At 39.6% G+C, this 18,082-nt stretch overlaps 1 protein-coding gene across 1 annotated transcript in view; it reads left to right on the top strand.

Moving 5' to 3' along the window:
• Positions 1-10,580, top strand: part of LOC100374302 (uncharacterized) — a 30,916-nt gene extending 20,336 nt beyond the window's left edge. Inside the window, exons 4-6 of the mRNA XM_085499235.1 lie at positions 8,740-8,822; positions 9,572-9,638; positions 10,088-10,580. Of these exons, the coding sequence (XP_085355361.1) occupies positions 8,740-8,822; positions 9,572-9,638; positions 10,088-10,380 (443 nt within the window). The 3' untranslated portion in view covers positions 10,381-10,580. The remainder of the gene's footprint in view (positions 1-8,739; positions 8,823-9,571; positions 9,639-10,087) is intronic.
• The last annotated feature ends 7,502 nt before the right edge of the window (positions 10,581-18,082 follow it).

Genomic DNA, 18,082 nt, shown 5'->3' with positions numbered 1-18,082 from the left:
GTTTTTATTACCTTTTGATTTTGAGACTGGTAGACATACAGGTTGTGGGTTTTGCCAGTATAGGGATGAGGCAATCGCAACCAGTGCCATTAAGTCATTGCATGCTAAGGAGGTTGGTGATGGGAAGTTGTCTGTTTCTAGTGTTCCGGCTACTATGTTGTCTCACTTTGCACCAGCACATAAAGTTAGTGGTGGTGCTGTGGGTGCATCTGGTGATTTTGCCTTGAGAGAATCTGCTGGTGATGGTCAAGTTACACCATCATTGTCGCAGGAGGACATTGCAAAAATGATCCAACTTCTGAAGATGGTTGGTCATGAGGTTACTGTTAGTGATTCTAAAACAGACTCTGATGTACAGCCTGAAGTGAGCCTACCCACACCGCCACCTCATCCCGACATTGGAAGACAAGCGACTCTGGTGATGAGATCAAGTAATGATAATGTTGAGCCAGGTCCACCTGTTGGACGACAGGACACGATTGTTGGTTCACCTCCTATTATTCTCCCAGCTAGTTTGATACACCCACCACGAGTATCTACTTTTTCGGGTGATCCTAAAGCGAAGGGTGATGCAAATTTTGAGTCTTGGAAACATGAGGTACATTGTTTATTGAAAGATAAGGCATACATAAACAGCCAGGAACTGCTCACTCCTATTATTCGCAAATCAGTGAGAGGTGAGGCTGGACAAGTTATCATGCGTATGGGAACCGACTCTACCATAGAAGCAATGGTACACAAGCTTGAAGGTATATATGGTGTTGTAGATACCGGAGCCACACTTCTACAGAAGTTCTACAATAGCAGACAGGAAGAGGGAGAAACCATAGCTACGTATGGTTGTCGACTTGAGTCAGACATCCACAGAGCTCGTGAGCGAGGTGGAATTGCTGCATTGGCAGTTGATGATGCACTACGAACAGTTTTTTGGAAAGGCATACAAGATGAGAGAATTAAAAATATCTCCAGACATCGTTATGAGGCAGCAAGGGACTTTGATGAATTGTTACGAATTGTCAGAGTTGCCGAGCAAGAAGTTCGTGAGCAACCAAGTGCACCAATTGCTGCCAAAAGACAGCAGAGCCAAGCACACCAGACCACCACCTCCATGGTGTCTGAGGACAGTACAATGGTCCAGGAACTGGTTGCTACTGTGAAGGCCTTGCAAGATAGACTGACTAGGTTGGAGTTCAGTGGCAGTCAGGAGCCAGACAGTGCTAGAGAATCTGATAGGAAACAGAATCCTCAACCTTGGCAGGGACAGAGTGCAGAGAATGTTTCTGACCATAAAAGGGAGAAGGGTCGACGGCAAAGGCTGCGTGGACCCATCAAATGCTTCAATTGCGGTCAAGAAGGGCATGTATCTACCGGCTGTAGAAACCCGACCACAGAGCAACAAAGTAAGAAGTTTAAGTCAACAAGTAATTTCCAGGGTACCAACAGTCCTGAGACTAAACCTATTTTGCTTGGTAATGTCAGACCTCTTCTGGGGAAGATTGTTGGTGATCCAAATGAAGAGACTGCCTTTGTTAATGGTGTATCATGTACCAGTCTAGTTGATACTGGCTCACAGGTGACTACAATCAGTGAGACATTTCACAAGGAGCATCTGTTTGATTGTCCAATCAGGCCCATTGCAGAACTTAAAGTAGAGGGTGCTGGTGGTCAAGAGGTTCCATTCTTAGGTTACGTTGGAATTGATATTAGTTTTCCACCTAAGGTATTTGGAAGTGATGAGGTGTTTAGTGTCCTGGCATTAGTTGTTCCACCTAACGGATACAATAAGCATGTGCCCTTGACTATTGGTACTAACCTCATCCATCAGTGTCATCAGTATCAGCAGAACCAGCGAGGATCAACCAGAAAGCAAACCGAATCCTTGGCATGGGCTGCTGCCTATCGCCGCATGTGTGCAAGAGAGAAATACTTAGGCAGTGATGGTAACTTGGGAAATGTGAGAGCCAACTTGCGGCGACCTGTTCAAATTGAGCCAGGAATGTCAACTATCATCAGTGGTAAAACTAAGGGTGGTCCATCTGGTGATCAATATGTTACGGTGGTGGAATCAACAGAGTGTTCCAGGCTGTCAGGCAGTTTGGTGGTTGCCCCTGTGGCTGCTACATTGAAGTGTAAGGGTAGGAAATCAATTGTCCCGGTACACATCCACAATGCATCATCCAAACAGATAACAATCCGACCAGGTGATGTGATCGGTGGGATACATGCTGTCACTTGGGCTGGAAACCCAGTGAACTATGAAGCAGTGTCCCACAGACAATCTGCTAAAGTAGAGATGAACACGGTCAACTCTCACCATGAGACCTATGGTCAGTGTGCGAGAGGGGTTGATCCAGGGCTTACTTCCCGAGCTCGTGCTTACAGTCAGACTCCCAATGGTCCATTGCATTTTGATTTGAGTGAGTCTCCATTGACGTCCAGTCAGCGTGAACAAGCACAGGAGCTGTTGCAGAGAATGGATCCTGTATTTGCTAAGCATAAGAATGAGCTTGGATTTACAACTGCTGTTGAACATGAAATACCAACAACTGAAGGCCCACCTATCAAGCAGCGTCACCGCAGAATACCACCATCACGGTACAAAGAGTTGAGAGAACTGTTACAGAGTATGATGGACAGTGGGGTCATCCATGAGTCCCATAGTCCCTGGGCAGCACCCATAGTTCTGGTGGAGAAAAAGGACCATTCTACCAGATTATGCATTGACTACCGTGGGTTAAATGCACGCACTATCCGTGACTCCTACGCCTTGCCCCGAATTGAGGAAACCTTGGATGCTCTCAAGGGGGCTCGTTTGTTCTCATCCATTGATCTACAGAGTGGTTATTGGCAAATTGGAGTGGCCAAAGAAGACCAGCCAAAGACTGCGTTCACAACACCTGTAGGTTTTTTCGAGTGTAGCCGAATGCCCATGGGCTTATGTAATAGTCCGAGTACGTTTCAGCGTCTTATGGAGAAATGTATGGGTGATTACAATTTGAAGTTGTGTCTTGTATATTTGGATGATATCATCATTTATTCATCCTCTTTCGAGGAGCATATGGAAAGACTGGAAGCTGTCCTCACTCGTCTACATGAATATGGCCTGAAGGTTAAGCCTTCTAAATGTGATTTTTTTAAGGAGAGAGTAAAGTACCTTGGCCACATTGTTTCTGCACAGGGTATCCAGACTGACCCGGAGAAAGTTGAGTCTTTGAAGACCTGGCCTATACCTAAGAATGTACCAGAAGTTCGATCTTTCTTGGGATTTGCCGGATATTATAGGCGCTTTGTGGAGGGTTTTTCAAACATTGCTGCTCCTCTTCATGCTCTCACGGGAGGACCATATGGTAGGAAAGGCAAAAGCAGACAAAAGGCTAGGGGTGCAAACGTACAGCCCCCAGAATTCAAATGGACACAGGAATGTCAACACGCCTTTGACATGCTGGTAGATCGTCTGACATCACCTCCAATCTTGGCATTCGCTGACTATGATTTACCGTTTGAGGTCCACACAGATGCCAGTTACACAGGACTTGGTGGGGTGTTATGTCAAGAACAAGAGGGAAGGAAGAGAGTCATTGCTTATGCCAGCAGAAGCTTATCAAAATCAGAAAGAAATTATCCAGCACACAAGTTGGAGTTCTTAGCCCTCAAATGGGTAGTTACAGACAAGTTTCATGATTATCTCTATGGTAACCAGTTCAAGGTGGTTACGGATAACAATCCGTTAACCTACGTGATGACCACAGCTAAACTGGATGCAACCGGTCATAGATGGTTGTCAGCATTGTCCACATACAATTTTACTCTTCACTATCGGCCAGGAAGGACAAATAGTGATGCAGATGGGCTCTCACGGCGACCTCATCCTGGTGACCAACACAGAGAGGTCAGTCAAGAAGTTCTACAGGATGCCATCAAAGCGATTTGCCAATACCATATTTGTAGCGTTAACTACAGACAAGCTCTAAAAGAGTCGCTACCACTAGTTGAGTCAGTGTGCAGAGATCCTGATGGAGTGCCCAGAACAGTTGAGGATCCACCTTCACCTCAAGGCACAAAACCCTTACCATCTATCACCATGAAAGAATGGCAACATCATCAACAGAAAGACCCTACGATAATGAGACTCATCCATTATCTCAAACAGAACAAGTGCCCTAACTTTGCAGAAAGGAGAAATGAGAGTGCAGATGTGCAGTTAATGCTGAAGGAATGGGACCACTTCTTGTTTAGAGATGGTGTATTATATCGTCAACGTACTGATAGTAATGGACAAAAACACCAGCAGTTGGTCCTCCCACCAGAATATCGTCAAGTAGCCATGGAGGGACTTCATGATAAGATAGGTCATCTTGGGAAAGAACGGGGTTTAGATCTTCTACGTTCTCGGTTTTATTGGCCGCACATGGCACATGATTTGGATGAGAAGATCAGAAATTGTCCGAGTTGTATTTTAAGAAAGGCCTCCTCGGGTAAACCAACAATAGCGCCAATGGTTAGTATTCACAGTTCTCAACCTATGCAGCTCGTGTGCATGGACTATTTAACACTTGAAGAGTCCAAGGGCGGAATCTGTAATATATTGGTAATAAGTGACCATTTTACGAGATATGCAGTTGCCATACCAACTCGTAACCAAACGGCAAGACTTACTGCTAAGCACCTATGGGAAAACTTCATCATCCATTATGGTTTTCCCCAACGCTTGCACTCGGACCAGGGCAGAAATTTTGAGAGTGAGGTGATTCGTGAGCTCTGCAAGATTTCTGGCATACAGAAGACCAGAACAACTCCCTATCGGCCACAAGGTAATGGACAGGTGGAGAGATTTAACCGCACATTGTTAGGGATGTTAGGTACCCTCAGTGATGACCAGAAGAAGGACTGGAAATCGTATGTTGCGCCGCTTGTTCATGCCTATAATTGCACCCGGCATGACACTACGGGCTACTCGCCATATTTCTTGATGTTTGGGAGACACCCTAGACTACTGATTGACCTGTATTTGGGTATAGAACCTGAGACTACAGAAAGTAGAAGTCATCACGAGTTTGCCCATGCACTGAGGGACAGGTTAAAGTTTGCTTATGAATTGGCACGCCAAGGTGCAGAGAAGTCTGCTGGTAGTAACAAGAAACGATATGATCTCAAGGCACATGAGTCAATCTTAGAACCAGGTGACCGGGTATTGGTTAGGAACGTTAAGATTAGAGGAAAGCACAAATTAGCAAATCTATGGGAGAGCACACCCTATCAAGTGGTTGAGAGACCCAATCATGATATACCAGTATATGTGGTACAACCTGAGAATAGCAGGGGAGGTAAACTACGCACATTGCATCGTAACTTACTACTTCCATGTACAGCTCTGCCATGTCCACAACCGACATGCAGTAGACCAAGTAGAACCAGGAGGCTGCCACGTATACAGCGTCGACAGTCAGAAGATAAAGATACTACTACTGACAGTTCTGATTCTGAGGAGGACGATAATGATATATCTCTACCAACTTTTCCTATCAATGTGCCAGTGTATGCAACTTCTGAAGCTGCAGAACCTGACCCGAAGATTAGTGTCCCTGACACTGTTCACAACACAAGTGACTCTGTCTCAATCATCCTTGATGGACGTGATGATCAGTCTGCACTACCTGAACTGAGCATGTTAACTCCAACTGCAGAATCATGTGTGCGACAACCTGATAGGATTGAGAGTGAGGGTACTGCTAATCCTGAACCTACTGAATCTAATAGCCAAGATGAAGTAGTTGTTGAACAGAACCAAGAAAGTGAATTGGATGTCACGGAGCCAGTGTTAGAAACTAGCTCAGAGCGTCAATCACTTGAGTGCAGTGGCAGTCCTGATGAGGTCAAAGAATCTGATGTATTGGAGCCAGAGGTGTCTGACACTCAGTTGAGAAGATCAAAGAGAACGATTAATCCTCCTGACCGTTATGGCTATTCTCAACAAATGGTGACTGCAACGTCTGATTGGATGGCGAAAGCAGACTTTCTTATTGCAGTGAGGAATCAGTTTTCTAAGAATTCTGAAGCTGATCTGTGCAGTGCTATAATAGATATTGTTACTAAAGGGTAAACCTTGTTTGACATGTTTGGTGTCTTCTTGCAATTTGGTGATGTAATGTCGGGACGACATTTCTCCTAGTGGGGGAGTGTGTGGCGGTCTATAGTGAGAGCGCCATCTATAGTATGGTGTGCGAATAACTTTGTTTATGCTTAAGTCTGTGCGTCGAGGTGTCGGTCAACATGGCGGGTTAGTGTGTCATGTTCGAATTGTTTCTGTCTGTGTGGGCAAGTCGATTTTCCTGTTAAATCGACTGAATACCTTCCAAAGGCTGAACTAAAGTGGTTATGGATGTCGTGGAACGCTTGGGACAGGCGAAATCGTGTTTGCGTGGAATTTAGTGGCTGGCAGAAGTCTTTTCCGAAAGTTGTGGTTGTGTGGATCGACCGCAGAGGTTGCAGTCTGCTGTTGCCATTGTGTTGAACGAAACCGTGGTTGAACCAAGTATCCAGGTTCCTGTGAGTACAATCGTTGACATTTTGAGTTCTGTACGCCAGTATTAACTGTTTCCAGTAGATCGACTCGACCAATTATGTTGTCCCGTCGAGATTTCAACTAAAGTAAAGACTGTTCTTCGTTGTGGAAATTCCCGCCATTCGTATCACGTGACTTTCTGTTGTCGTCATCCAGTTGGACTGACTTGTTTACCGTCCCAGACATCTACCAAACTTTGATTCGTGTGACATTCAGCATCAAGTAGAAAGTGCATAAATTGACTGTGACATTTTACTGTTGTGCCTTTCCCGGACCTACGTTGTGATCAAACTTATTATTTTCTATAACGTTAGTCTGCATTTAGTGTAATTCGCCTGCTCTGGCATTGCGTAAGCCAGTGTGTAGTTTGCATTTTGCATGATATTTCTTTACCGATAATTATTTTGTGTCGTATACATTTATTTAGTCCAGAGTGCTTTACCTGGATTTGTGTATTTTACTATACATACATATTGTGACTACCATTCTGGTGAGTGATATTACTGAATAATTATCTTAAATTGTGTCATTTTGGTATTCACTTAAACCAAACTATTTCTGAGGTATCTTATTGTTATAGTTGATACTTGTAGTGTTACATGCATAATTTGGAACTTTGGTCTGCTTTGCATGTTTAAAACATTTTGTATTTTGGATGTCTTTAGTATTCAGTAGTTGAACTCAAACAATATTTTATTATTGAATAGTTAACTATTTTCTGTTTATATAAACCTGTGAATATACTATTTCAGTGATTGTGTGGGAATTATTTGTACTTCCCTACTGTTACGGTATTGTAGATGACCGCTTTGGTTGTGTATTATTTGAGAGCATACGTTGCATTACGATAGCCTTAGTATTTTACAGTTAAGCTAATGCATACTGTTGTATTTAGTAATCTTTTCAATTATAGTAACTTTGAAGTATTTTCCTTTTATTTTACCTGTATTTAGTATCCGAGTGCTGATCTCTGTTGTTACTAGTATATACTTCTATGTACTGAGGGAATACTCAGGCATTCATAGCCTTAGTACCTATTACGTAGTATCTATCTGCATTCAGTGTTTCTAGTTAGTAAATACTGTATTGTGTATGTGGTAGCCATTTGTATTGAGTAAGTTAGGATTACTGTGTATGCCATACATTCTCTTCAGTACTCTGGACTGATGTGTTGGCCTATATGGTTGTAGCACTTAGTGGCACTATACATTACTGTGCATAGATATTCCTGTTAGTCATTATAGTAACAACGTAATGAGTAGTATATTGTAATACATTTTCATAGCACATTACAGAATACTTGTAATTGTATTTTCTACTTTTTATTGAGACTTTTATTGAGAAATAACTGCGTTACGTGACACATTACTGTGTATTACTGTATCCAAGTAGCGATAACCACGATTGTGTTTTTGCTTGTTCAGCGTTAATACAACATTCTAACTTTACATGCAACACTGAGCTGGGTATTTTGTTATCGAACCCGAGTCCCCACGACCGCATTTAGCCCACTGCCCCGAAATATTACTTGTATCCTACCGTTACTGTGTGTGTAGCTTACATATGCTGTATATGCTCACTGCTCTACAAACGAGTCGTGCCCTCTAGTGACGGGACGCTATTGTGACGTCAAAATTACGTATATGGGTGAGAGCAATGTCGTTCAAATCAACAATTGTGTACGGTTGTGTAATCGTTATTGAGAATTAACGATTTTTGCTCGAGTATATGTGTCGTATTCAACATGATAGTTACATTTATTAATTGGTTGACTTAAATAGTTTACAATAACATAATTATACATTACTATTAAATGAGACTGAGACAATCGCTTCTTCTTGAAGTCGGATATTCTACGCGTTTTGTGATTGGTTAAACGTTTAATAGAGTTTGGTGGCCAATGAGTGCAGAATCTACACATTACTTCTACGTACATACTCCATGTTTTGTGATTGGTTAGTTGTTTTGTGATTAGTTAGTTGTTTTGTGATTGGTTAGATGACGATGATCAATGAGAGCACTCGCCTCTTCTTGAACTTATATACTACATGTCCTGTGATTGGCTCGGTGTTTGGATGGTAGAGTCTAATGGTCAATGCGGGCATACTTTTTACACATAGTGTTCACAACGTCAATTTGAACACACTCTAAATTTGAAATGATCCTTTTATCTGCAGTTCCATCAGACTCCGAAACTATTGACATGGAAAGCGAAGACAGTATAACGGCTCGGGAGAGGATGTTGCCGGCATGCTCACGGGTTAGTATCATTGCATAATGCAACAAATATTACTAAGAAATATACTTCTAAAATAGGAAGTAAGGTTCACGGTTTTATGTTAGATCAAAGCGTGGGAGTAGAGACTACTGCCTTCCACGATAAAAATAAACATGTACTCTGTGAGTTGGAGATAGCTAGGCAAAATGTGTTGTGAATCGTTGATCTTTGGAAGTATGGCATTTCGACGCCCTGTCATCTCGTACGAAACATTTTGTAGAAGATAATGTGTTTGATACAATGCAAGCACGAGGCAATGTGGAAACATTCATAAAAGTTATATTAATCACCAGAAACAAGATGTCTTTGGCAATCATAAGTGCCCATCTCATGACCACGTATGATTTATTTCACCGCATGGTATGGAGCACAATGTTGAGATAATGTGATCGTTTACCATGAAAACCCATTGGTAAATTTGTCAAAATCGCAGTTTTCGTAGATGACCGATGAACGGTCATTGTAAAAACCGATAATCTGATTTCAATTGTAGCAAACTAAATTAAAGCGGGGGAGTCGTCACCTACGCATGCGTCAGATGGCCATAGCGTGTCATTATTTACAAACAAGCGTCGACCCATAAGCCTCTGCGTTTTAGTGTACTAGTATGTTGTTATCGTCGCTTGGGACTCAATTCCCGCGCGTGCGCAGGTGACGACCCTCCCGCTTTAACCGTTGCCCATCACGTCAGAGCAGACACTAACATAATATAACGTATTACTATTCATTAGACAACCATTATGACGACAGTGAAACCATATGTACCAAGAAGAAAACGATTGGAACCAGCAAGCCTCAGTAAGTACAGCGCCGTCATTTTGTTCAGATTCCGGCTTCCAGCAGCCGAATCGCAAATGTGACTATTTCATAAACAATCACATGACAACTGACAACAAACCCGTCATCCTACTTTCCCGAGTGAACTTGAACAACCGTGTTAAGGGGCAGCAGTCGTCGCGCTGCGCATGTGCGACATTTGTGTTGATAAACATTGATTTTCCCACAATCCAACTTGCACTAATTACCGCCAGTGAGTCCTTCGATAACTTCCAATCACTTAAAAAATACCTAATTAGAGCTTAATAACGTTTGTATTCGCCATCTTTGTTTATATGAGACCCATATATCTCGCGCATGCGTGGCGTGACGACTACCGCCCTTTAACACAAATGACATTTCAGCCACCAGGGACTTTGCACAAACAAACACGCATACAGAATTAATTCTGTTGTTTTATTTTCTTCCAGGCGAAGGGTGGAAAATGTCCGAGCCATTGTCATTTCTCGTGAAAGACGACGTAGGCCGTAGTACGGGGATACGGCGTGCTATGAGGAAGCGCATCATCCCTGGCAGCCGTGTCACTTCGTTACAAGTGCCCGGATTCGACGGCGGTTTACCGAAAAATTCCGAGCAGAGTATTACCGGGAGAAAGCTATCGAAACGTCCACAGGAATTTTATGATTACTACATAAAAGTAGCAGCTGCGACTAAAGCGCAGAAGGAAAAAATGAAAACCAAACCGTGGATGAAACCATTTTAAATGTATATGTATATGGTCGCTATGTTCATTGCAGAGCGGTGAATGCGATGTGGTGTGTTTGTGATTTCTTCAAATTTATTTTTGTAAGCTGTTGGTTGCAGTGCAACATTGACATTCCGGCAGACATCCGTCCATTTTCACCAGAAAAAAAATTGTTGTAAATAGGAGTTATATAAAACTGTTTTCTTGAACTTCCCAAACTTGTATTTTACTGACTCAAAGTTATTATTTGAATGCCCTGGAATTGTGTATATAATGATGGTTAACTTAAGGAGTCATATTGTTTCCCTTCAATACCGCCGTGTAAGGCGCTGTTCATCTTAAAGGGCGGTGGTTGTCGCTTCGCGTCCTGTTCGATATGGGACGTATACAACGCGTATAATATACTTGTATATTGTTTATTTACATGGAATCCGAACACGCGATGCGGGACGACCACTGCCCTTTAAAGGTACTTACTAGTTTACGCATTAGTGCTGTGTATGAAATGTGGAGCCTTGTATTGCATTGACTTGTTATACACTCATCGTACAAGTTTTCGGACGCCCAAAGATCGAATCATTTTAAACTCGAGTATATAAATATTCAAGGCATGGATTCACCTTCGAACTCACTGAAAAAGCATGTTCGGTAATACATCGTGGAAATGTATTTTTTGTGTGCCAGGCGACAGTTCCGGACATTTGTATGTGGAAATTGCAAGTGCTAGTGCTGACATATAGTTGAAGTTCAGCTAAGGTAGGATTTGAACTTGGGTCTACAGGCCATGAGTCTGATGCGACAATCACTAGGCTACCAGTGACCGGTCAGGGGAAATGTATTCTTCAGGTGTTCGGATGGACGTTACTTTAATACTAAAAATGTATTCGTTACTTAACATAGACACATAAACCCTAAGATCTGTGGTTCATACAATAATTAGTGTAAACCAATGTGTACACTGTATTGATGTAGAGATATACAGGGCTGTACAAAAGTGAACCTGCTTGTTTTACGTCGGTTACCAGACTGGTACAGTCGTGGAAACTTTGTTTTACATGATAATTTCTCAAAAAACGAGTTTGTAGAAACTAATTTCGCATCGGACCAAGATTTAAGAAAGAATTAGAAAATTGCTACGACAGGGCCAGTCTAGCCAGTGACCTCCAACGATTCTGTCAACTTTAAACAAATATGCAAATGAAATCATGTAGGGTGAACAACCTGTCAAGCACAATTTCGCGGCAAATTTAACATCATATATTTATTCTGTTGTTGATTGTGTTTTATAACGATTTGTACTGAGAAAATTAACTGTGCGTCTTCATATTTGTCTACTAGTATCAAATTGCATTTCCAATTAACGTGATAACCTTGATGTTGTCGCTATCCTGAAATGAACTAGATGAGATATATTAGTCTGCACAATTAGTATGTTAGAAACAGGATGATGGAAAAACTGTTAATACGTATCTATATCGATTAGAACTGACACTGATCATGTTCAGAATGATAAGAAACTATGACATTCAACAGTTTACTGTGCCTGCGTTAAAAAAATAGTGTTTGTTCCTTTTAATGCACAATTTTGTGACATCGGTTTCTTTATTTGGAATATTTAATACGCTTGTTTCGGAAGATATGTTTTCCCTCCCTACGTTTTGAATTCACTTTTTGTACAGCCTAACGGAAAACTAAACCCGGTCTTATGCACATTATGTCAACTTCTCGGCTCAATGAAAACCATTCCCCAATCAACGGCCGTGATATGAATAGAGGGCACCGGCGACAAACTCAGTCGATGCATGGAACGCTAGATTATAATTTGATCAGCAGATGTCCGAAAACTGGCACAGATGAGTGTACACTGTAAAGGACTTCACAAGGTTTCACAGTTTTAAGACAATACATTTTTTGTGCTATCCGATTATACATTTACAGAATACGCCATAATATATTCAGTATTAAACACCAAGTAAATTTGAAGAAAAAAGGGGGGTCATGGTTATGTTTTAACCTATGTCGTGATTTCTACGGGGTTCTATAGTAGACGAGTTCCGAGTTTCCCCGTGTTACTACGTTACTGACCAAAAAAGCGAGTTGATTTTACAACCAGTCGTTGTCTACGCTCGGTGTTTAGCTTCACTGGTGACGAAGTCGTGCTGGCCATAGCAGAGCTATGAATATGATCACTGATTGTCCGTCGTCAAATTTTAAACTTCTTAAAAGGCGGTAGTCGTCGTACTGCGTCATGTTCGATATGGAAAATACATTGTTTATTTACATATATATTTACATATATTTACATATTCAAATACACGCTGCGCGACGACTACCGCGCTTTAAGTTGTACAGCTTTGATACTTTCCTGGATGATATTTTGGGTGCCTCTCCCACACATTTACTCTATTTTCGTGAAGAGAACTTTAATCACTAATAAATATTTTCGCAATTGTCGGTAATACGGGAGATTTTAGACATGTTTGTGTTGCCAGTCGCGAAGTGTAATCCTCGAATGCGTCTCTTTAACTTCAGATTATAATTCATTACTTCCGGGTGTGTCAATAGCCATTCCAGTAATTTATATATAGGGAAGAAATTAGACTTGCATACAGTCCCTTTTTTATTTGTTGTTTTCTCCAAAAAATGAAATAAAATGTGCGAGTGTAAATGGCGAAAGCCAAGTTTACAGTTTCTAGAAAGAAATGTGTGTTAACTCCATATTGGATTTGCAAAGGGTTATGGGATAGAAAAAAAAGGAACAATAGAGGGCGTTGAGGGCGAACTCACATCTTCTTCAATAATCCTTTGCAAATCCATTATGGAGTTAACACATTTCTACCCTTTAGGTAGACACTTGTCGGATTTGTCCTTTTCGTGATGATAACTTCAGACTCATAATTTTAACTTCTTTATGAAATGGGCAATAACCCGGTTACTATTTGAGTCAATGTACAAAGCTCTAATGCCAGAGGCTGCCGACTACGCTTGATTGAAGTCGTGGATTCAAACCCCAACATTCTCATTCATAGTCGAGGAAGAATACACTCTGTTTAAAGCCATTTTAATTATTTTGCACCGTTGTAAATGTCAATGGGGATGCACAATAACTTATTAGAAGATACCAAAGTAGTACATGAGCAGGAGTAATAAAAAATGGATGGGGGGGGGGGGGGCAGTCTCAGCCTTGTTTTCAGATTCTCAAAACAAACAAGTCATTGGTTTGACTTTAAGGTTGAAAATGTGACAACAATCATATCAGTATGCATGCAATACAATAACGTTAAAGCGGAAGGGTCGTCACCTGTGCACGCGCGGGAATTGAGTTCCAAGTGACGATAACACCGGTAAAAACGCAAAGACTCGTGGGTAGAAGCTTATTTGTAAACATTGACACGCTATGGCCAACTGACGCATGCGCAGGTGACGAATCCTCCACTTTAACATAAATTTTGGTTAATGTTGTTTTGTTATACCAGAAATGACACACACAACAAACATTGAACAGTATATGCGAATTATCATGATCAAGCCCGTGTGGACGAGAGCGATGATTTAAAAAAAGATGACTATCCCGTAAACCGCTTTCATTTCACATTTTTTTGGTTGTTAGCCATGACTAATGTTTACGGAAATCACCAACAGTGAAATCTTAAAATGGCAGATGGCTTTGTTTACACCTAATACCTGCCACATGTGTTTTAGAAGACACAATTTGACACAATGCGAAATGCGATGATTTCAAAGTAATTGCCATTTTTTTCAACAAAAATTAATTCTCATCCAGGGTACTAGTACTAAAATGTAGTCTTTGGCTTTTATGAAATTTTGCACTGGCTTGCGAAATTCACGAGAATTATTCACTCACAAAATTAAAGCAGACGTCATAGCGTGTCATTGTTTACAAACAAGCGTCTGCCCATGAGCCTTTGCGTTTTTGGCATGTGTTGTTATCACTTGGGACTCAATTCCCGCGCGTGCGCAGGTGACGACCCCCTCGCTTTAAAAAGTTTTACAGTATTTTGTTCATTGATAGACCTCAGGCATAATTGATGACATGACGCAATTCTTTGTGATTTTATTTGTAATGAATTTTAATAATGCACTGTTCTAGTTCTTGCTAAGCAACACAAGAATTTAATAAATTACAAAAATCATAATCTGACAATCAAAGTGTAGCGATCAACCCTTTCAATGACAAATAGTTTTTCTGCAAAAGTAATATCAACTGTCAATACTCAACATAAAGCAACTTATTCTCTACATCAATAACAAAAATCGCTTTTAGTTTTGGTTTAGGTAAAAATGTATAGAAGTGGAACTCAGTACTGACAATAGTTTATATTTCAAAACAACTACAAACTTTAAATTAAGTCAGAGCACAAATACACATAGGAGACCATTTCTCATTCACTGCGAGATCCAGTGTTATGCGTGAAATCAAATGTAAAAATGCGAGAACAAATGTTCTTAACGTTGTAGTAGATCAAAACATTGTGTGGGAATCAACAAATGTATTTTGGGGTATTTCCTCAGATAATAATATGCTATACATATTTGATGATGGTCAATTTCGACGAAGTAAGGCTATTTTAAAGGGGAAACTTCCAAACCCAGGGATCACATCAAGGAATTATGGGACACTATTGTTTGTTGTTTACAAAATTAATCTATTTTTTGTTATCCATTGTAATTTTAATCCAGAAAGTAACTAAATTTGTTGTGAGATTAGGCTTAACTGGAAGTGCCTCTTTAATGACATGCGCTTCACTGAAAAACCAGCACATCAACATTTAGCTATGAAAAAAGTTCACAATCAAATCATTTGCTTTTGCAGAAACTGTTTGTTTGATCCACGTCTTCATGCAATGCGAGAGGTCTCACAGTGAACAGAAAAATTACCTATTTGATCAGCAGAAAATCAACCATTAGTTTTGAATTATGAAATGATATTTTTGGGGATTTATGAACTTAACATTAGTGAATGAAGAAAAAAGGAATCATCACTATATACTTAACATGCTCACTGTTGGTCCCATGTTACAACACAAGAAATACACAGTTTGTTGATACCAATGTTCCCTCTAAAGCCAATAAAGCATGTCACAACTAGTTATGCAAAGTTTACTGCTGCAACATTGAGGCAATAAAAAAATCATACATTGATATTGTTACAGAATTTTTAATATGATAAAATGAAATTCACATTTTATAAACAAAATATGTGTAAAAACAAAAGAAATTGAGAGCCCCACTTTTTTGTTTGTGCCTTTAAGTTACCTGCAGTCACATACAATTTTATTTTCAACTCCATATCAGGAAACAATCTGGCAACTTGATTTTGAAGTTTTTCCTTTTTACTCAGGATCCAGAAAAAGCAAAATCATTTCTGTTAGAGAGCACAATGGTTGTCATGACAACCAAACACATACTGTATAGCGATGTCTGTGACACACGTACTGTAATTGGTCATTAAATGCAACTCAAAGGAAAAGTTGAAACACATGACAACATTTTACAATTCCATCAAAAACAAACAACTCATTACAACAATGAATGTAGTACAGTTTGGTTAAATATATGTTAGAGGTATAATACTGAGTAGAAATAAAACACAAATTAAAACTACAGATAACAAGAAAAACATGAAATAATTCAGCCAATAACAGGGATCAAAATTAATGGCTGTTCACCTGTTTGAGACAGGCAGATTCTAGCTGGGTTAGGGAAAAGTACAAAATTGTCCCTGTGGTGAAAAAAATATGAAGTTTTTACTAACCGTCCAAATGGGGCAATTGAAAATTGCTAATGCCTAGAAAATTACTTTCAAAATTTTTAAGACTTATGAAATGATGAGGAATCAAGAATGAACATTTTATTTTAAATATCATGTTGTAATTTATCTTGCTAGGGAGGTACATCATCAAATGGGACTAGCACTTTTATTTACCACCATGTCTAATGGACAGCCAATTTTAATTGTTATTTCAACCCCTGCAATAATGTATGCAGTATTCCACTCAATAGTTAGTCACAATAGTGAATTCTTTACATTCACATAGTATTCCACTAAAGCAATGGAAGTAAAATAAATAATACATTTCTTTTTGGAGGCCTAATGTTCATGATGAAATAATAATAATAATAATGGACTAACTTGCATAACTAAAATACAAGCGTCACCAGAATTATTGGTAGATGGGGCTAACAATTATTTTTGAAGCCTATTAGTTGTTATTGAGCGTTGAATCTGAGATTGTGAGAGTGAGGGAAATTCTTAGCCATTTACACTTGTACCATCTACACTGGACAAAGAATAAAAAGCATCCCATATAACACATGTGACATTTTATTTCCATGAATCTAAATAAGTACTGTAAAATTTGAATAATAACTAAAATAAAGGAGTTGAACGCCACATAGCATCGTCCGCCTGCACGGTGTTGTTCCGCTCGGACATTCCTCCCTCGTAACATTCACCTTGAAAATTCAAGATGGCCACATAGGTTTCAGGCTAATATCGATGCTTTTGCAGATTTTTTCAGTTTTTAATGAAACATTTCAGATGTTACTTCCAATTATGATAGACTACGCCATGAACATTTTTATCATTATCAATTTGGGCACAAATGATTATTAACATTATAATCAATCAAAAACTTGCAACAAAATAAAGAACATTTACTTAAATTTTATGAGAGTAATTTTCAGTGAAAATCATGAAAGATCGTAAATTGTTGACAATCTGATTTATGAAAATGATTTTGTTAAATGATTGAATCACAACTATTTACTGTGACAAAAAACAGTTTACAAATTTTTCAACAAAATTCAATGCCACATAAGTAATCTATTGTATTACTAAAATATTTACAATATAAAGACACATATAAATTATTAGTTTTTAAAATAATATTACTGATAAATACAAAAATGACACTAACTATTGTTAACACCAACATTTAATACAAACATAGAAACCTTGTATCTTTGATTCAACACATTGCCTGCTGACATTTGTTTTTGATTTATTTTGGCTATCCATGCGTTAATGTACTGTAGAATACTTTATTTTCGCTTGGAATTTATTTTCGCTATTTTCACTGAAGGAATGATTCAATGAAAATAAAATCCAGCAAGTATACCTTTTTTCCTAAATTTCACATTCAACTCATCAACAAGTCATTGTCAATGACACGTCCCCGTTCCGTTCATATTTGAGTGACATATACATTCAAAGCAGATCATGACCGAAATGCACCTGCATATGTACAACACATTGTGCTAAATCTGAACAAAATCCATCCATGCATGACTGAGATCCGGTTCTGGAATTGTGAAAATACGTGATTTTGATGCATTTTCGGCCTTAAAATGGCCATCATTCCGCTATTGTTAAGCAGATCATGAAACAAATGCACATATCTATTTGTGACATGATGTACCATGTGTGTGTGAAGTTTGAACTTGATCAATCCAGACATGTCTTGGATACGAATCCAGAACTGAATTCTTTAACAAAATGGCCGCCAGTCGGCCATTTCGAACTTGATCCGAAAAAAAAAAGACGTGCATCAAGGTCCTATTATGTTTAATGTATGTACCAAATTTGAACAAAATCCATCGATGCATAACTGAGATACGGGTCCGGAATGGTGAAAATGTGCGATTTCAATGCATTTTCGGCCTTAAAGCGGCCCCCATTTGGCTATCGTTAATGAGA

Source organism: Saccoglossus kowalevskii, chromosome 5 (genome assembly GCF_978046115.1).
Source record: "Saccoglossus kowalevskii chromosome 5, keSacKowa6.1, whole genome shotgun sequence".
NCBI lineage: Eukaryota > Metazoa > Hemichordata > Enteropneusta > Harrimaniidae > Saccoglossus > Saccoglossus kowalevskii.
This window is presented reverse-complemented; position numbering and strand designations above follow the sequence as displayed.